The sequence below is a fragment of the Carassius auratus genome, chromosome 7, assembly GCF_003368295.1.
Source record: "Carassius auratus strain Wakin chromosome 7, ASM336829v1, whole genome shotgun sequence".
Taxonomy (NCBI): domain Eukaryota; kingdom Metazoa; phylum Chordata; class Actinopteri; order Cypriniformes; family Cyprinidae; genus Carassius; species Carassius auratus.
The window spans coordinates 4835737-4855535 of record NC_039249.1 but is presented as its reverse complement, the minus strand read 5'-3'; the positions used below and the strand labels follow the sequence as shown (position 1 = coordinate 4855535).

General features: G+C 36.8%; 1 protein-coding gene and 2 pseudogenes across 1 annotated transcript; 1 reads left to right on the top strand and 2 right to left on the bottom strand.

Annotated features, from left to right (window-relative positions):
* Positions 1–908: 908 nt before the first annotated feature.
* LOC113105608 (transmembrane protein 179B-like) lies at positions 909–3608 on the top strand (annotated as a pseudogene).
* A 2716-nt stretch (positions 3609–6324) lies between these two features.
* On the bottom strand, positions 6325–14489 carry LOC113105602 (transmembrane protein 151B-like). The gene is made up of 2 exons (XM_026266766.1): positions 13803–14489; positions 6325–10491 (listed from the first exon to the last, which is right to left on the bottom strand). Exons 1-2 carry the CDS (start codon positions 13860–13862, stop codon positions 8725–8727), a joined length of 1827 nt encoding a protein of 608 aa, XP_026122551.1. The 5' UTR covers positions 13863–14489; the 3' UTR covers positions 6325–8724.
* A 114-nt stretch (positions 14490–14603) lies between these two features.
* On the bottom strand, positions 14604–19050 carry LOC113105366 (crossover junction endonuclease MUS81-like; annotated as a pseudogene).
* Between the last annotated feature and the right edge of the window lie 749 nt (positions 19051–19799).

The window sequence follows — 19799 nt, the reverse complement described above, 5'->3', positions numbered from 1 at the left end:
AATAAGACTGCACTCGACGAGTTTTTCTCTCACAAATGTATCCATGCGCTTTTCTGACAGGAAAAAAACACATTTTGAATTATAATTTGTATGTAAAAAGACTTTATAAACCACAAAAGCATCAAATCACTTCACTAACGCGGCCAGCGTCACTCGCTGTGCGTGCGCGCACTTTGAAATGCCCTGAGACGTCGATTCTTTTCCGGGAATCACTTTGTTCGAGAATTACTGAACCGGTTTACTTGAACTGGGTCGTCGGTTCTTTTAGACCTGCGGTCCGACTATATTGTACGTAATTTGTATGATTTAAATGTCGATATGGACAACTGCGGGCGTTTACATTAGAGCAGAAAGTCGTATTCACTTTTTGAACTCATTTGACTCACTTAAATATCAAATTCGCTTTTCAGTGTCAGAAACTACTTTTTCCTCTATTTTCACAGGTATTCGCATATTTCAGCCATCAGTCACTGTCTGAAACTTAATAAAACTTTATTAATCTGTCGTCTCAGATACCTTAACACGATTATGCGAGTCGCGTAACGTAGGTTGGCCGTTTGAGGTAAACAGTTCATCAGTTAACGTAAATAATGTTGGCCTGTGGACGTTTAACAGTATTGTTGCTGCAAAAAAAAAGTTATAATTCTGCCAATTTAAAATAATTATTATTGAAAACATTAAATAAACTTACCTTAAAACAGTAGAAAGCCGTGGCTTTGCCCCGTTGTTCTTCCAAAGTGACAGTTGGGGAGCGATTTAAACATCTTCAAGGCGCGTTAAATAACCCAGCGCTGGCCTGAAACAACCCAGCGACGCAACCCAGCAGGTTTAACCCAACACCTGGTAAATTGAAACTACCCAAAAGTGTTTAAAAAGAAATTAAATAACCCAACAAAATGACCCAACAGACTCAACCCAGCATTTTGGGTTAAAAAATAACCCAGCCGTTTTTAGAGTGTAGGAAAAAACTTTTTTTAGGGTGTGAAACCTTGTTCATATGAACAGATGACGTCTTTTTCATTACAACTCATGAAAAATAAATGCAGTTTAAGCTCAGTTTAAATACATTAAGATAAAAATTTTATAATTGTAACTATATTTTATTTTCTAAAATGTAATGCAAACAATGTGCAATGTTGTCTGATATATCCGAGAGAAATTATGGATGACTGTTACTCTTGGCTTGTCTGGAGTCTTCCTCTTCTTCCTCTTGGTGACGGGATGCATCCTGAAAATCGTCCGAGACAGACTGTGTGACTCAGTGATTCAAACAGTGAAAAATATAACCAGGTGAGTGCGAGGGAGACCTCTGTAATAGCTTTTGATCATTGCAGGCAGACAGTATTGTCCATGATAACAACCATAAATGACTTGTAGGTTTTGTGCATTTGCAGGTGTGAAGAAGCACAAAATAAGCCTTGGACGAGTCCTATAAATGAGAGTCAGTTCTACTCCAGACTACACACTGTAGAGGTACTGTAGCCAAACACACTGAGATACTACAATAGCATTTCATATATATTTTGAATTAGTTCTTATTTTTTTGTATTTTCCATTTTTGTTTTAAATTCTGTTAAAGTTTTAGTAATTTGGTGTTTTTATTATAGCTATATTTTTTGTGAAATATGTCATATTTTACATATCTTAAATCGTTTTTAAATGTAATTTTATTTCAGTTTGAGTTATTTAAGTACATCATGTTAATCTAAATTAAAATGAGAAATGCTGTTTTGGCAACTAGCTAGAACTAGCTGTTTATATAAATATTATAGCATTTTATTTTATTTTATGTACTTCTGGTCAAAAAGCTAAAAAAAATAAATAATAATAATTCCTAATATTGTAACAGTGTTACAAATTAATTTTCTATTGTAATGATGTTTTTGCAGCCATTACTTTAGTGTTACACGATCCTTCAGGAATCATTCTAATATAATTTATAAGAGGTACAAAAAATGTAAAAACCTAAAAAGTGAAATTTGATACATGCCAATCGAAAAATAATAATAATGATAAGATCATCATTAATATAATATAAGCATCAAATGATTATATTTTATTATTTATTTTAATTATTATTATAAATATTTTATTGTGCAATGTCAGTAATTACAATGGCCTACATGTTTTTTATTGTGAAATCTGAGTGAAATTTCATGCATGGCAATTTTTTAAAATATTTTTTTTTTCTGTTATTTTTATGCAATGCCTTTAATTACAACATTCTAAAATTATTTATTTTAGCTGTATTATTTATTACATCTTCAATAAAGGTTTTTTTCTTTCTTTCTCTCTCTCAGACAGCAGTATGGGTGAATTTCTTCTTTTGGCTGATCATAGCAGTTCTGGTTCTGCTCCAGCGTAACAAAGGGTCAGAGATCCGGTCAGAAGGAGAGGACCCATCAGTGACCCCCTTCTGAAACAGAGCCCTTCTTAAACCGCCAGGACATTCTTAGTGGATGTCTAAAGCAGTCTTTGTGCCTCTTGAACACACTCACTCACACGTACATACGCTCGCACTGACAATCACACTGCTGGCTAGCGGTTGGCTAGCCGAGCCGAGAGGATTTTGGCAGCTCCAGTATATGGGTTTTTACCAAGGGTTAGTAGCCATGGTTACTGATCTGAAGCTGGCAGCACAGTCCTGGCAGGTGATAGTGTGCGGTTGCCAGATTGGTGGTGTGACCTGAACTGATTGAGACACGGCTTTATGCAAAGAGCATAATCAAATCTGACAACATTGTCATTGTTTTCATAAGCAGCAAAACAGTATAAAAAAATAAACTTGAGGAGTTCATACTCAAACCTTCAAAAAAAGGACATTTCATGAGTACATATGTCAATTCAAAGACTTTTGTAGAATAGCAACCATTAAATTGAACCTAACTGACCTGGAGTCAAAGCAAGTAAACTACTGTACTGTAACTTTTAACTTAAGCCTGCTCTTTGTTAATGTGCAACATTTCGCCCTCTGCTGTCTGTTTATATGAATTACTCCATAAATCCAATTAGACGGTGCTCCTGTGCCTATTTTGTGAGCCAGGACTCTCCCATAAGTGATTTTTCCGCCTAATTTCACATTTCTCCTATTCATAGTCCTTAGTGTCCTTAACATGAGCAAAACTGCTTGAGAGCGTCTTTCCAAGAATGTTTGGCTATTAATCTTGTGCCCAGTAGAGATGTCATTTTTTAATGGCTTTTTCCTGCACACAGCCACGGGAGGTAGGAGTGTGTGTGTGTGTGTGTTTGGGATGACAGGGACATAAATCCATAATTTAGCTTCTGATGGTATCTGCTTTCCACAGGCAAAGTGCCAAATCTGAGGTGCTGCCCACAGCGCTAAAGTCCTCAGAAACACAGTGTCCTTCCGCCCATCCCGAAAACACAGTGTCCACATCCAGTGTCCACTAAATGCTTCATCATCATCTGATAATTTCCCCTCCTTTTTTTCCTGCAACATTTTGTACATTTTCATTTAACTTACTACTATTGTTTTATAACTACTGGTTATGGATTATTCACTGACTTTTTTATGAATACTAAATCTTTTGTATAACCTGCTATGTCAGAGTTTATGGATGTGTGAACATTTCAAATAAATTTTATTTGTCAACCAAGTGCTTATGGTCTCACAATGTCTATACATTAAAGGTGCATGATGACGTCTTTGATATTTTTTATTTAATGATTTAATTTAATGGCACCCCTTTCCATACAATTTGAGGCAAGATGATGTAGTTTGTTTCTACATATAAACAGATTTGGAGAAATTTAGCACTGCATCACTTGCTCACCAATGGTTCATTTGCAGTGAATGGGTGCCGTCAAATTAAGAATCAAAAAAAGCAGTTTTTTGTAAAAAGAAAAAAAGAAAAAAAAAGTAACCCACACATCTCCAGTGCATCAATTAATATCTTGGAAAGCAAGAAGCTGCATGTTTGTATGAAACATCTTAAATGGCCCGAGAGTGGATATTAATATTTAGGTGAACTCTTGCTTTACAATAACAATAATTACTGTATTTGCATTACTGTAAGGGGTGGGTACAGGGTTGGGGTATATGTAGACATTAATAAAACACAATCTAATAGGCAGAAAAAATATTGTTGGTTTCTGGCTGTAGCTCTATCCATTCTAATCACAACCATAAACAACACATACTGTATTTACATTGCTGTAAAGAAAGGTTTAGGGTTGGGGTAGGTAGACGCTAATAAACCATAATTTGACCGGTAGCATTTTTTTGTCTAGTTATATTACCTATTACTGTTTTAATGGTAGGTAGCAAAATCGAAACAGCACCGGCGGTAGCCACTGACTTCTATAGTCTCTTGTGTGTGTGTGTGTGTGTTTAACAGATGAAACTCATTCAGGTTTGGAACAACAGGACAATGACAATTTTTGGGTGCACTACCCCTTTAAGGAAACAGACCCTTGGTGGCTTAACTAAATATTTTTAAACATAGGCCTATATCCACTAATCTACTCCTAAATGTTGACGAAAAATATAGAAGACTCTTTGTGTGTGTGTGTGTGTGTGTGTGTTTTCTACACCTTCTTCAACGGGCAGAAACTCACGAGCTGCTTCCCAAAGTATAGATGATTTACATAGTGCTTACCAAGGCCTGTCATTTAATGCGTCAATCATCAGTTATGACGCCTCATCCTGGGTTTGATCCGCCGGGCTTCGAGCGGTATCAAGCGGTTTACAGAGGCTTACCGAGCCCCTCTCACATCAGTCACAATGCAAACATTAACTCCTGTTAAAACACGAGACCGTATAAAAACAACAAAAGGGTAAAGTCGTTACAACCTCAGTGACTTCATTCAAAAAAGGTATTGTGAGTGTTTTGTATGCAGTTCTTGTATTTGACAACTCGGCATGCAAAACAAACTTAAGTCTACAGTTGAACACAGATAGCTAAAAAACGCAAATTACTTTCCACATTAATCAGATAAGATACCAAACCTACAAGACTTTCCTTTCTTGCTCGTGCAGTTTTTCTGCTTGCTATCTGTGAGCGATTCAGCGTGTCTGTGTCTGTTAAATCCGTGATTTTCTCTAACGAGTGGCTTAAATCTACTAAATCTATTAAATACGACAGGATTGAGAGAGAGAGACAGCTGAGAGGCATTCTCATAAGATTTAGTTTACAATTTGTGTAGGCTATATTTTGCATGTAAATAAAAGTAGACTATAAGGATTAAACTAACAAAATTGTGTGTCTGCATCAAATCTCAGCAAAAAAAGTAGTATAGTTGAAAATTTGTTTTATATATGTTCATTTAAAATAGTTTGTATTAATACATTTTTTCGAAACTTACACCTTTTTTAACGATTAAATTTTTTTTTTTAATTAGATTGTAAACAAGTAAAACTACACATTCTGAACAATTGTACAGTTTTAAACAGTGTAATAGTAGGCTAGTTAGTATGCTACACTCTAAGAAAAGTGTGTAAATAGGGCACAATCTACAATGTTAATATGAAAGAGATAATTTCCTGGAAAATTACTAGTCCCTTTTCCAATTTTTCTAGATATTTGTCCTGCAGTGTACCAACTGATCAAGTGTAAGCTACTAACAAAATATATAATAAATGAACAATTATTACTAAATTATTTTAAAATTATTATTATTAAACAATTGCAAATAGCAAATAAATGGTAAATGTTCCTTTTATCATTTGAGTCACTTATTAAAAGTTGCAATATTAATAAAACAAAAAAAATTAAATATGTTGCTAGGTGGTTTTGGAAGAAAAGTTTGCTAGGGTAGTCTGATTTAGCAACAAAATCAGTCTGTAATACCAGCACTGGCCAGAAGGCGGCGTAACACAACACAACCTGTGTGTTTAATTCGGATTGGTGGATTCGTTTATACAACTGCTGTTGTTCCAGGTAGGCTATGCTGCTAACATCCATAAACTTTAACAAGCTCTTTATGAATACTAAACCTAATGGGGACTTCAAAACATTCAACTTAATCGGTGACATAAGGAAGCAGCTCTACAAACAAGGGCATTTTAGAAATAAAAACAATTACAAATGTGAGATTAAACCTGTAGACATGTCTGGATAGCATATTAGCATTATAAATTGTAGGAAGCACTGCAATGGGTAGGTCGTATGCATTTGATTTTACCTTCCCGTTGCAGTGTGTTGAATGAATTACAAGCATGTTTTTTCATTGTTTGATCAGACTGTCAAAATAATTTTTTTACACAACAAATTATTAAATTAGCAGTTCAGTTTCCAAAATGATAGACACCAAGTTGATGCAATGTCAAGATGCAACTGAAACAATGTCAAGGCACAAATAAGATTTAAAATTAAGCAGTTTATTATGTTCCATCAGTATTACGTTTATCATGATCCTTATTTTTATTTTTTTCAGTCTGCCCACAGGCTCCAAAACACACACTTGCTTTCATAACTCCGAGCCAATCCACTGTAAAAAATAATTCAGGCAAACCTGTTTGAGGCATAACAGCAATATTTTGTTTGCTAACAACCTAGTCATTTTGGGGAGGGACAAATGTAAAGCTCCTGCAAACATCTCAGTGAATTTAGCTACATCTGAAATGTCATTGTCACAAAAAGTAAAGTATTGCTTTTTGATGCTACCATTGAATATTAAAGGTTTCTTATGTAAGTCTCAAAAGGGTAGTTGGAAACACACACATGCCAAACATACAGACAGTTGATTTCAAGACTGCCTGAACCTTCTGCAAATTATAATAATAATACAAAATAAAAACTCTCGTCATCCATCTCTAGAAGACAGTTGTGCATCAAATTGAAAAATTCCAATTTCTAGAAATTCAAGTATTCCGGGAATCCAGGTTTCCACCTTCTGGGTATCAACAAGAGGCGAATGGATGAAACACACTGCACTGTCAAACACGGATGACATACTTTACATTCTCATTGTGATTTAAATAGACACCACAACACTGTTAGATCAACATTCACGTTGTGACAGAACATTTGGACAGTATTGCAAGAACATTTTCTTTTTCTTAATCAAAGGTGTTTTAAATTATTTGCAGTACTATTGCAACATCTATGTGACCTGCTAAAGGATACATGAGAGAGCATGTCTGCATGCTGTAGACTTATGGTAGGACTAAGCATGTGCATTTCTGCTTCCAAAGTGTATTTGCAGATTATATTTGAAGCTTGACAGCATAACACAAGTAGGAAGATTTGCATTTTTACACATTTTCCAGATATTAAACATTCACATGTGTATGCTGCAGTGAACTCACTACTAAGATGTCTCACGAGGATCCACAGTTACCAGGAGATGGATGTATCTTGGCACACTAAGCAGTCTCATCTACGACTGGCCTATTTATTCACATGACACTTCAGCCAATAAAAGACGAGCACAGAGGCTACGATGGAGGACAACATGCTGTACCATTATTTATGTCTGTGAGGTGCTCTTCTGTGTCAAGCTCTTCACGAGGCAAATTGGTGATATGATGTACAAATAAACAATTATTGACAAACAATAAATACAAAATACATACAGTGAACAAAAAAGGATTACAGCAGCCCACAAAAGCAAGATTTTTCTTCTGAGAAAACATCTCCACAAACTTATTTTTCTGATAAGCAAACCAAAAATGTGTTACTGGGACTTGCAAGCCTGCAGAAAGAAAATACTCTCAGCGAAGCTGCAAGAAAATAGCTTAATAGGATTATATTCCTTTCAGTAATAATGGAATCCATTAGTTCTATCAAAGATCCATTTCATAAGAACAGTAGATGCAGTGAGGGAAATGTTTGAAAAAGAACAACTGAACAAATAGTTACAATGAAATGTTTCAAGAAGATGAATCCCAACATTTTTGTGCAAGTTAATGAGGTTCCTCTTTTCTTTTTTCTTTAAGTAAAACAAAACTTATTTTTGACTTGTGGGACACAGCTTTATGTTGGCTATGTGTATAGATTAATAACATTCCTCTTGATGAACTGAACTGTTCTGTTCTCTTCATGATCTTTGGAAGACTTTCCAATAGTCTTGTCCTTTGCTCCATGACCAGAGGAGGTGCAGTTTATTGAAGGTTCTTCTTTTGTTGTGCATCCCTTTACATTTTTACAAACACTCTCTTGCGGTTTCTTTATTGCATAGATAAGTTTATATTAACATCAGTCATTGTTTGGTCGATTTTTGCCTCAGTATTAAACTGAACCAACTGATCATTCCCTAAGTGCTGCCATAAAAAATTAACTGACCAAACCCACTTAGCAACTGTTGCCTTTCATTGTTTTCTCAGACATGCACTTTTAATGAAAGTCTCTGATGGAGCTGAGAGATTGGATACTTTAAATGCAATTTTACTTATATTATGGTAAAACACTGTTGACTGTTCCACAAAGTACATAGAGTTGATACAAGTTTAACCAAATATATATTGATTCATCTTTTAAAAATTATTTGTCTTTTCAGTTTTCCGTGGTCAGGATTCTCATCAGTTTTTTTTTTGTACTCATTAATTATATGCATGCATTACAATGTAAAAACTCATTGTGAATGTATATCCCTAGTTGATTCCTATGGTATATTCTGTAAAGTTTGTCTGAGTTAGCAACAGTGACCAAGGGGAATGGAGCTCAATTCACAAATCGCTTCCTTCACATTCTATTTGGCCATGACTTTTCTAATCGTCTATATTATCCCTGCAACCTCAAAACGGTTTTTGATGGGAGCTCTTCAGGAAATGTCCTCACCTGAATGGCAACTCTCCTCTCCATGCACAATCAACACAGGGAAGAAAAAGGCATCCTGATATGTAGGAGGTCTGTCTCCTTCCCTTGCTTCCTCCTGTTCTGCATCCTCCTGTTGCTCTCTTTCCTCCCCGTCTCTCTCATCTTCTTCTTCTTCTTCTCTTTCTACCACATTTGGCACCTCGTCATCCTCATCCCCCTCTTCCCCCAGCACTCTTCTGCTCTCTTCATCTTGTCTAGCTCCCAAACCTAAGAAACCACCTCCCCCACTTGTCTCTTCTCCTCTTGTTGCTAATCCTGCACCGACACTTCGGGAGTGGAAGAGGGATGACGGCCGAGGAGCCTGGAGACGCCCCAATGAGAAGCCACTTCTGCTCAGAACCAGCCGTCCCGGGCCTCCAGGACCACCTCCTGATCCACTAGCTCTCATCCCAGCCATGGTTCCACTCAGAAGGGCTGCAGTTGGGCCTCTCAACCGGGATGGCAAGGAAGCACTGCTTGTGGTGCGCCGACAACGAGGACAGTTCTGGAGCAAGTATGCTGAAGCGAAGGCCACTGGAAGAGTTGGGCCACCCGTTGTTGAGTTAGTTCCCTGCCCGGCTGGAGGAGCGTAAGTACTTTGGTTACCCCCTGAACCAGGATCCATCAACAGGGCCTCAGAGTAGCTAGGCACCATTTGTTGGTTGCAGCGAATGTGCCACTCCAGCTCAGTCATGTCCACTGTATTGACACGTGAAATGGCACGATAGCTTGATCCGGTACCAGGTCCAGGCCCACTTCCATTCTCGTTGCCCCCACTATTCTCAGTTACGTCACCCCTATCATCAGCATCGCCAAACAGTTTCTCTACATGGTAATGCACATACGCAGTGCGATACTCTGCAATGACTCGAAGCGGCCAGGACAAGAGTAGAGCCGAGGCCAGCCAGAAAACTTTACACCTGGCGTACCAGGGCTGTCTGGTCGGGTCCGGAAAAGCAAGGATGTGCTCACGGAAGTCCACATTCTTCAAATGCATTCCCTCACGTGCCTCCATGTAATCATCAAGCCCTTCATTTTCACCGAAAAACCGTGCGCGCTGGAAGAGGTAGGCAGCCTCTGCTCGGGCACTGGCAAAACTAAAGCATTTGGTGAATCGCAGCCGTACCGCTGGGTAATCCATCAGGCCTCTAAGTTCCTTCGAAACGTCTTTGGCGCCATACCTCGCATAGTCAAACTCTGAGCTGGCGGCATGCGTGTTTACACGCTCATGATACACTTGCGTAGTGGTATAGGCATCCCCGTTGCGGTAGCGTGTTACCTGTCTTGTTCGTCGCACGTAGTGGTAACTGATGGCCTTCCACCAGATGCACGGCGTTGCTTGCTGCAGCCTTTGCACACGCTCATAAACCTCCGCAACCTCTGCTTGAGCCAACATGGCCGTCTTGGAATAGCAGTGCCAGCATTCCACCAGGTAGACCACGTACAGCATTGCCAGGAAAGCGAGAGGAATATAAATGTAGCCGCTGGAACAGGGACTATCCAGATCCACTTCTAGGGGGATGTAGACATCGGAGATTGCTGAGGTCGTAGAGGGGTCTCTGGGCTCCACAACCGCAGCCTCAGGCTCTGTTGGAGCTAGCACTGGAACTTTGTACAGCTTGCACCAGGCCAGTGTGCCAAAACAGCCAAACATGAGCAGAGTGAGGAGAAGACACTTCCAGTGAGACTCGCGGCACAGAGAGGCAGCCAAGGACTGCTTCACCGGATGCTGCTGCAGAGACGTGAAGGTAGACAGAATATGTCAGAGTGAGCATATGGACAATAGTTTATAATAATTAAGACATACTTTGGATTTTAGTGCCGGGAAAAAAATAGATATCAAATTATATTTAAAAATTACCTGTATGGTTAAATTAAAAAAACACTCTTGGTCTGGCCTGAAATAAATTTCATGCACATTAGGTTGCAAAATTTAGAGTTAATTACCTTAAACCATCCATGAGATTCCAGACAAGCACTTTTTAGTGCAATTGTCAGAAAAGGTATGTTAACACTTGTTGAGAAGCTCTTTGCTCTTTGACAAACTGTCTGCTATTATTTTTAAGCCTAATGGATAACATTATGCAAATTCTAATTATGTATCAACTGTATTCTGAATTTTTAAGCATTTTCAGTCTATAAACAACAGTGTTGTCTGCAATTCATTCTTTCATGTACTGTGACAGAGAATCCTTCACAGTCTGATTTCACAGGACCGTTATTTCAAACATTTAGCAAAATCATCTTATAAATACTACAAAACTTGTATTGTAATCTAACGTACTATTGTAAATATTTAATACTTAGAAAAAGAATGAAAGAATGAGGAATGCTGAATGCTTTTCTCAACATGTCACCTGGGATGCACGTGAAGTTTTCTGAAACAAATAAACAAAAACAAAAAAATACAGTAAATCTTGTCCATGTTAAGACATAGAAAAAAAAATACAACTGCACATTCTACATTTGAAATGCGCAGTTGCAATCACTCAAACACTCTTTGTAACAATCTCTCTTACATAGCTTCTTTTTTTCACTCTTTTTCTAATTAACCAAACCACAAATTCAGAAGTTAAAATCGAAGTGGAAGTAGAGAGAGGATTATGGCCTTTCAATGACTACTGTAGCTACTTGAATCTTAAAAATCGGTATTTGTGGTTTGGTTAGCTGAAAATGACTGGAAGAAAGTGGGCTATGCAAGAGAAAGGAACATAATACGGAGAAAGACGTTGGTTAAAGAAGGAATATGATACATCTTTACAGTCAAAGAGCTAAGTATGTTGGCAGGAGGAGCAATACGTCAAAGCCAGATACTCTCTCAGCATTCTTCATTTAACTTCAGTCTTTCATCTTCCTTCAGCAGCCTGTCCCACATTAATGTCATACTAAAATGTACAGAAATAGCACACTATCTGTTGTAGCCTATTACTGCTGCCAACCAAATTAATTTAAAACTGCATTTCTGATATGACTCACGGCTTTCTTCCCTTCAACCTGTCTCCATTTCTATTGATCTTCATGTAACAAGAGACAGGAGTTTAAGTCAGCACCAATGAATAGAGGAGAGAGAGAAAGACAGACAGAGAGAGAGAGAGAGAGAGAGAGAAACGCTGTAGTTTGTTAATATGGAGGGCCTGGAGGTCAGTGCTGACTCTGGTCTTGAGCATTGTCACAGATTTGTTGACCTAACCAAAGTCATTATCTGCCTTGAAATAACACAGACCTTCATTGATCAGATACTGTACCAATGAGAGGACATCTATCAGACAGAAGAACATGATAAATGTATAAATGTAAAAAGGAAAGTGCTAAGTACATTGGGAGATAAAATGAGAAAGAGATGTTGCCAAGAAGGCTGGTAGTAAAACAACAGCCCAAAAGGGAAAAGCTCTGTCAAGACCTATGGTTAAAGACATGCATATTACCAAAGAACCACAGTACTTTTTTGTGCAATTAAATTATGTGCAAATACAAGGGTACAACCTCTTAAAAAAAAAAAATAATAATAATAATAAATAGCCAGACTGAGGACAGAAAAATCTGGGGAAACAACAAACTGCAGTGCAGAGATAAAACATATGCTTAACAATAATATACTGCAGAATGTTTGCTGTGGAGAAACCCGCTATATTATTAAACTGATCTCAATATTTCCCACTAAAACAATTTTAAGATTAAAATACTGATAAGAGTATAGCTTGATTATGTCATGTGGCAAGCTGTTTACACGGCTTGTAATATTTACTTCTTAAAATCAGTAAGTACTTCTGTTACTATACCTAAACCAGGGGTGTCCATCCTGGTCCTGCATGGAGATCTACCTACCTGCAGTGTTCAGTTCCAACCCTGATAAAACACACCTGTCTGTAATTATCAAGTGCTCCTTCAGATCCTAATTAGTTGGTTCAGGTATGCTCGTTCAGGGTTGGAGCTGAACTTTACAGGAAAGTAGATATCCAGGAACAGGATTAGGCACCCCCGAGGTAAACTATATAGATATAGCTATATAAACAATTCAATAATGACCTGTATCTTTTTCATTCAGCTATCTAAAAAGTACTAGTAGAACTACAATGAACCCACATGAACAAAAAATACTATAGTAATTTATAATAAATACTATACTGTTTTTGAACCCTACTGTAGTAAAGTACTTGGCTTAATTTGCTGTGGTAATATAACAACTATAGTGATTTAAACAAATCATTTTACCCAATACTGTACTACGTTTATATTTTATATTATTCTAAAATACAGTTTACTGTAGTAATAACTAAAAGTATACTAGAGTTTTATAGTTTATCAGTTAACTATAGTTAATACTTCATTAAAAAGTGTTGTAAATATAATATATACAGTATAATAAACCTTACTATCCACTTGTTAAGTCTGACATCACGTGTCACCGCTTCCGTGTCCAAACACTCTATCAGATACCACGAGAAAACAACAAAAGGTGCTAATATACACTCACACTGTGATATAATACTACCAAAAAAGTTATAATCCTAACCTTTTACTCCATACTGAAGTCCCAGATAGCCAGACAATGAAAATATAAGTAAATAAATATAAAATGTATTTGTGTTTGAGATGCTGTGAGCATGGAGACTGTAGTGTACACTGTGAATTTGAAAATGTTTAACTTAAATGATTAATATTAATAAACAGTGCTCATAAACGGCTGCGGAGGTAGTATTCTCAAGTCAAGCGATTTGAGGCTTGGACCTGGAAACAGCGATTCTTACGTCATCACTTAACAACCGAATAGTATATGTTCAAAAGCACACCCGTCACTAGCTAGCAATAGTAGTATCTAATAGTTACTACTGAAACTCAAAGATACAACTATTCTCTGATGGATTGTTTAGCAAGTCATTAAAAGTCGTCAGTAACAAATGTTAAAATGGCTTGCCATATACGTCGTGACCGCCTTCCCGGCTCAACATTAATACTTACTGTACTACACCAGCTAACCTGTATATGTAAACACAAATACATAATTTATTTCGGATCTGGAGAATTTACACGCCCTCGTCTCACCTCTTCCCTCCCAGCTCTGTTGGGAATGGGCTCCTCTCCATCAGCCGTCGCCTCCTGCATCTTTCCTCCGTCCCTCGAGCCCCACGGAGGCACCCCGGGCTTCAGGATTGGCGGGCGGCCCTCGGGTAAGTCACCCCATCCGCCGCTGGTCCCGATACGTTTGCTCGAGAGCAGCAGCCTGGGCGAAATCGCATGAATAACGCCACATTACCCACCCGCACTCTCCGTCTCCTCCTTGCCCTTCACACATCAAGTGCATGCATATCTTCTCAAATAGTCTCTCGGTTCTGACCATCTCCCCACCAGCTTCATCACCTTCACTGTGGTGAGGATGATGAGGTTGTTGTTATGGGTGTAGGTCCGGAAACATGGATGATGGGAAAAGAATGCATCGAGGATTTTATAACGCACGCGCCTGTCTGAATGCTGGATGTAGGCAGCAAAACGTCAAAACACATTTCCACGAAAGCAAGCAGCGTCGATTCAAAGCGCCCTACTTGTTTTTGTCGATATGCGTGTTTCTCCTTGAGGGAGATTCAGAGGACGTCAGCGGAGTCCCCCTCCTATCTCCTGTAAGGCACAGCAGCCGTTACCTCAACACTGCTTTCTTAACACTGATGTCACCCACCTGGCTTCCCCATGCAGCTTGTCCCAATCCATTGCACCAATGCCCCCTTGCAATTATTTCCTTCATTTTATTGCACAATTTGCCTTTTTAGAAATCTTATGCTTTAATGATTAACGCTAAGGCACAGCAAGTTTACAGGTTTTGTTTTGAAGCATATAATTGAACTGCAATACTCCAGAGGCAAGATAGAATAACTGTAATTTATATCTTTATTGCTATAGACATCATTTGAGAGTCAACAAATGCACAGAATGAAAATGAAAATGCAATGATTAAACTGAAGTGCAACAACACATTTGTACATGTGTACAGTAGAGCTGATATATAGTGTGGCTCAATGCAGGTCCAGTATTCCTGCAATAACAAATATATATATATATATATATATATATATATTACAAAATATTACAAATATAGATTACATTTATATTACAAAAATAAAAAATATCTAAATTATTAATTGAAGTCATTAAGGCTAAACAAGGAATGCATTTAGTTTATATAAAAAAAATATATTGTGTAATTTTGGTATGAAAGAAAAATCTATACTTTTGACCCATATATGTTTTTTTTTTTTTTGGCTATTGCTAAAAATATACCCCAGGGACTTAAGACTTATTTTGTGGTCCAGGGTCACATTAAATTAACTTTAAAATGTAATTTATTCCTGTGATGCAAAGCTGATTTTTTTGCATCATTACTCTTAGGAATCATTTTAATATGCTGTTTTGATTCTCAATATTTCTTGTTGCTATCACTGTTGAATAAAGTTTAATATTTTTTTGGAAATCACAATACATTCTTTTAAAGATTCACTGATGAATAGAAAGTTCAAAAAAGCAACAATGATTTAAAATAAAATGTAGGTCTTTACAGTCACTTGATTAATTTATTGCATCCTTTAAAAATATAAAAATATAGATTTCTTTATATTTTCTTCATATTTTTATTTTTATTTTTATATAGCTATTCTTAGCACATGAGCAAGCAAAGCCATTACATGTAATTTAAACACATACTCAAATACATACATACATGGAGATATCTAGACAGAGTAAAAACAAATCCGCACAAACAAAACAAACCTTTTGAGTTTACCATTTTTGATGGATGAAAGAAGTTTATCTTTATCAGTTTCATTGGAGCACTGATTCGCTTTTAATAAACTAGAGAAATAATAAATGACCAAAAAAAAAAAAAAAAAAGCCAATAGCCTTTTCCAAATGATTGGGTGACCAAAGAGGTAAAATTACATGAACTTGACATGTTGTTATTCATTTATGTTACCCAGCAATTTTTATGAAATACAGTAATTTTAATTTCATACAGTGAGTTAATGTAGGGATAGTAGAATATAAATGAGTGGTTTAATGAGTGTGTGTCTGTGATAGTGGAATGTAAATTAGTTTTAATGAGTGAATGTTTCTGCAAAAGTGGAGAGTGAGTCACACCTGCTGACTGTGCTGTAGTGTTCAAGAACAGCGGATGCTTTATCACCAGAGACTCCACTGATCTGCATAAACTGTCGTGCAAATACTTCCCCACTGTTTGTATGAGTCAGAGATCTTGATTAGAAATAAAAGTAGGATTAATGGGGAAAAATAAACATTTTTTCACAGGAAAGCATGATATATATCAGCCCAGCAAAGGTCACCAGCAGAAAAATTCATAATAGCTATATTATAAATAATATTATAGTGCTGTCAAACGATTAATCGCAATTACTCACATCCAAAATAAAAGTTTTTGCTCACATAATGTGTACGTGTAGTGTGTATATTTATTACGTATCGATACACACACAAGCATTTATCTATTTAGTAAAATATGTTATGATTATATATTAAACATATATATATATATATATATATATATATATATATATATACTGTATGTCTGTGTATTTAAATATGCATAATAAATATACATACTACACACACTTATGTGTGCAATACCTTATTTTGGATGTGATCATTTGACAGCACTAATACACACACACACACACACACACACACACATATATATATATATATATATATATATATATATATATAGTTATTTAACCCACTTTTAGATTATTTTTTCTGTCATCTAGCGGCATCTCTTTAAGTATTAAAAAAAACATAATTCTTTAATAGCACTATTTCAAGAAAGGCTGTTTTTAAGACACTTGAATATCCAAAACAAATATCCAACCATAATGTACAATATAACATTGTGATGTCTAAATTCACTTTCGCATCACAATCCCAGTTTTCGGTTTTAATGTTTTATTTTGATTTTAGTACAGATTTTACATGAGCATTAATTATTATCATGTTATCAGCAAAATCATTTTGGGCATTATTTATATATCAGTGCAAACCAACTTTCTAAAATGTTCACTGATTTGTTGACATTACCTTGTTCTTAATAGCCCCAGAGTTTAATTCTGTGAAGGCCATGAGAGAACAGGACAGGTTTGCCATTTGCTCTCGCTTATCTTCTCCATCACCCTCCAGTTCTCTGGAGTGACAGAATAATGTGCAATTCTGAGGATTAATGAAAGCCAGATAGTCTCAACTCAAATAAAGCACAAACAAATCCTGACATAAATTAGGAAATACTAGAGTATAATAGGGAACGTGTGATTTACACAAACTATTGCATGATGGTCTTTATGGCCTGCTTTATACCCGTGTATTGACTATAGCCTGTTGTAATGTGCTCTCAGGTGTACTGAGATAAGCTAGATAAATTGGCTTACGCAGACCACACCTCTTCAGTCGAAACTAAGGATGAGAATGCAACAGAAGAAAATAAACTGTAAACATAATAAATCACAAATATTTTTATTATAATGAGAAAGCAGTAAATTGAAAAAAACAAAACAAATGAAAAATGGTATTCAAGGTTTATTTTCACAACTTTTTGTGTGTGTGTGTGTGTGTGTGTGTGTGTGTCATGGTTCAAACCTTCTGCTCTCTAAAAGCGTCAATCTATGATGCTTCCACAGAGATAATCCATCCTCTTCCTCTCAATTATGTATTCAAGCACCAGCTCTTTTCCCACAGGTGGACGCAGCTGCACTGAACGAAGACAGTTTTTGTTTGGAATTTGTACATGTGGAACCTTTATAATTAAAAAAATAATAATCTTAATGGATTTAATCTATTAAAACTGGTTCTAAACTATGAGGCCTCTGCAATCTTCCAGTGGGTGCCAATAAGTCTTAAAAATATTTAAAGTAATAGTTTAACCATTACATCTCTTGCACCCCAATGGATCCTCTGTAGTGAATGGGTGCCGTCAGAATGAGAGTCCAAACAGCTGATATAAAAATCACAAAAAAATCAAATTTATTCCAATGAAGAAACAAACTCATCTTGGATGGCCTGAGGATGAGTAAATATTTAGCTAATTTAAATTTTTTGGGATAAACTATTTTAGATTTTTTTTTTTTTTTTTTTGTCATCTAGTGGCAAAAAAAGTAATACAAATAATGACAATTCTTCATTAGCACCGTTTATTTGCTTTTATTGTAACAGAAGTACATAACAGCTGAGATAGAAGGGCCTTTCAATATTGTCTCAAACAACTTACAAATTTGTCCCAGGTAAACTGATTTAAAATAAATAACACTAATTTAAGAGCAACACTGCCATCTGCTGGTTAGTAACTAGTCTAACATCTCAGGAAAACGAAAAAATTGCTAGTTGACTTACGAGGAACAGGTGTCACTTTCTCACGTGCCACTCAAAGGAAGTCTCCCACATTCAGTTTCCTGACATCATTGCTCACACCATTCCTTTGTAATTCCTTAACCAATTCTTGTTTGCGACCACTGCTTCCCCTGTTGAGTTCAAAATACAACTGAATAATAAGGTTCTACAAACTATTTTCAGTTCTATTAAATAATATGCATTAGAAGAATTTTAAATGAATTTATATTATTATTAAAAGTAGAATTGTAGCACACATATAATCTGTAAATATCATAATGCTGTTTCGATGAAGTCTGCACACAACACAATGTCATAAGAGCCAGGTGGAAGATGCCAACCCATTGTGTTCTCACCGTCTCTTTTCCTGTGGCGTCTGATTCAGAGACTTGACCTCTGACCTGATTTACAGAAAGAGCTGGGGCAGGCCTTTCTGAAGACTTTCTAGACCTATGGGTGGATGAAAGTTGATACAGTTAATATGCCACAATGGTGCTTCTCCATACCCTCCCAACATGCAAATGATTTTAGACACGTCATTGCACTTATGCAAAAGACAACCTGCGTCTACTCATCTACTCTCTTTCTCTTCCTCCTCCTCCTCTAAAATCAGGTCTACAACCTCTGGTCCATCCCAAATGTCCTCTTCTTCACTCATTTGCTCCACATATTCTTTAGCCATCCCATTCTCTTCTGAATCCAGCGTCTCGGCTAAAGCCAGACCCTGATCAGTCAATGAATACCTGAAATAAAACAGAGAAAGGTGAAGAGTAACTGAACTAAAGTAGAAATCCAAGGCAGTGATTGCAGTTTATATATCTCACTTGGCAGGATTGTGCGTCTTCACCAGAAGAACCTTATTAATGAGTTTGCAAACTGATGACCATGCAGTGTTTGCTAACAAGATCAGGCTGTGTAGAGGAAATCAGCATAGTTAGGGTATGAGCAGCGTTTATAGTGGGCAGTTCAGCAAGTCTTTTGTGTGTTGTGTGTTTTTGCTTGCCTTACCTGTGTGAAGGAGTTATCACACAAGAGTTGTGCCTCAGTTTGCAGTTAAATTTAAATTTATGCATTTAGCAGACGCTTCTATCCAAAGCGACTTACAGTGCATTCTGGCTATCAATTTTACCTATCATGTGTTTGGGGATCTAACCCCCAACCTTGCGCTTGATAACGCAGAGCTCTACCAATTGAGCTACAGGAACGCTCCTAAACATAAAACCTTTACTGCCAGGCATCTAGAAATAAATAATACACTTACATTTTATAGAGTGCATTAGTGGTGCCTATATATATGTGGAAAGTAAGAAGAAAATAAATGCTTGTTTTACTTGTGTGTGTGTGTCTATACAAAGTGAGTAGTACACCCCCAGACCTCTTCTGTTTCATATATTCTCTCTTTTTCATAGTTCCCTTCTCCTTTCTCACTTCTCTTTGGGTTTGCTTCTGCAAAACGAGTCATTTGTTTTCTAATATTAACTCAAGCAAGTAATCGCAACTCATTTCTTTTTTTAAACCAACTGTACGTTCACAAAAGTTTCCTGAAGGTTCCTTCATCTGTTTGATGGAAGCCATGCTGCTCCTTATGGCAAGAAGTTGCTTTAGAAAAGAAGTTGCTTATAGCATCAGAACCTTTCAGGAATAAAACAGAAGACTGTAAACATGAAA

What these genes read in the sequence shown, in the direction of transcription:
- LOC113105602 (XM_026266766.1), bottom strand. Translation starts at nt 13,862, where the DNA reads ATGCAGGAGGCGACGGCTGATGGAGAGGAGCCCATTCCCAACAGAGCT. An exon ending in ACAGAGCTGGGAGGGAAGAG is followed by an intron (nt 10,492 to 13,802) that starts GTGAGACGAGGG and finishes ACGTCTCTGCAG; the next exon opens with CAGCATCCGGTGAAGCAGTC.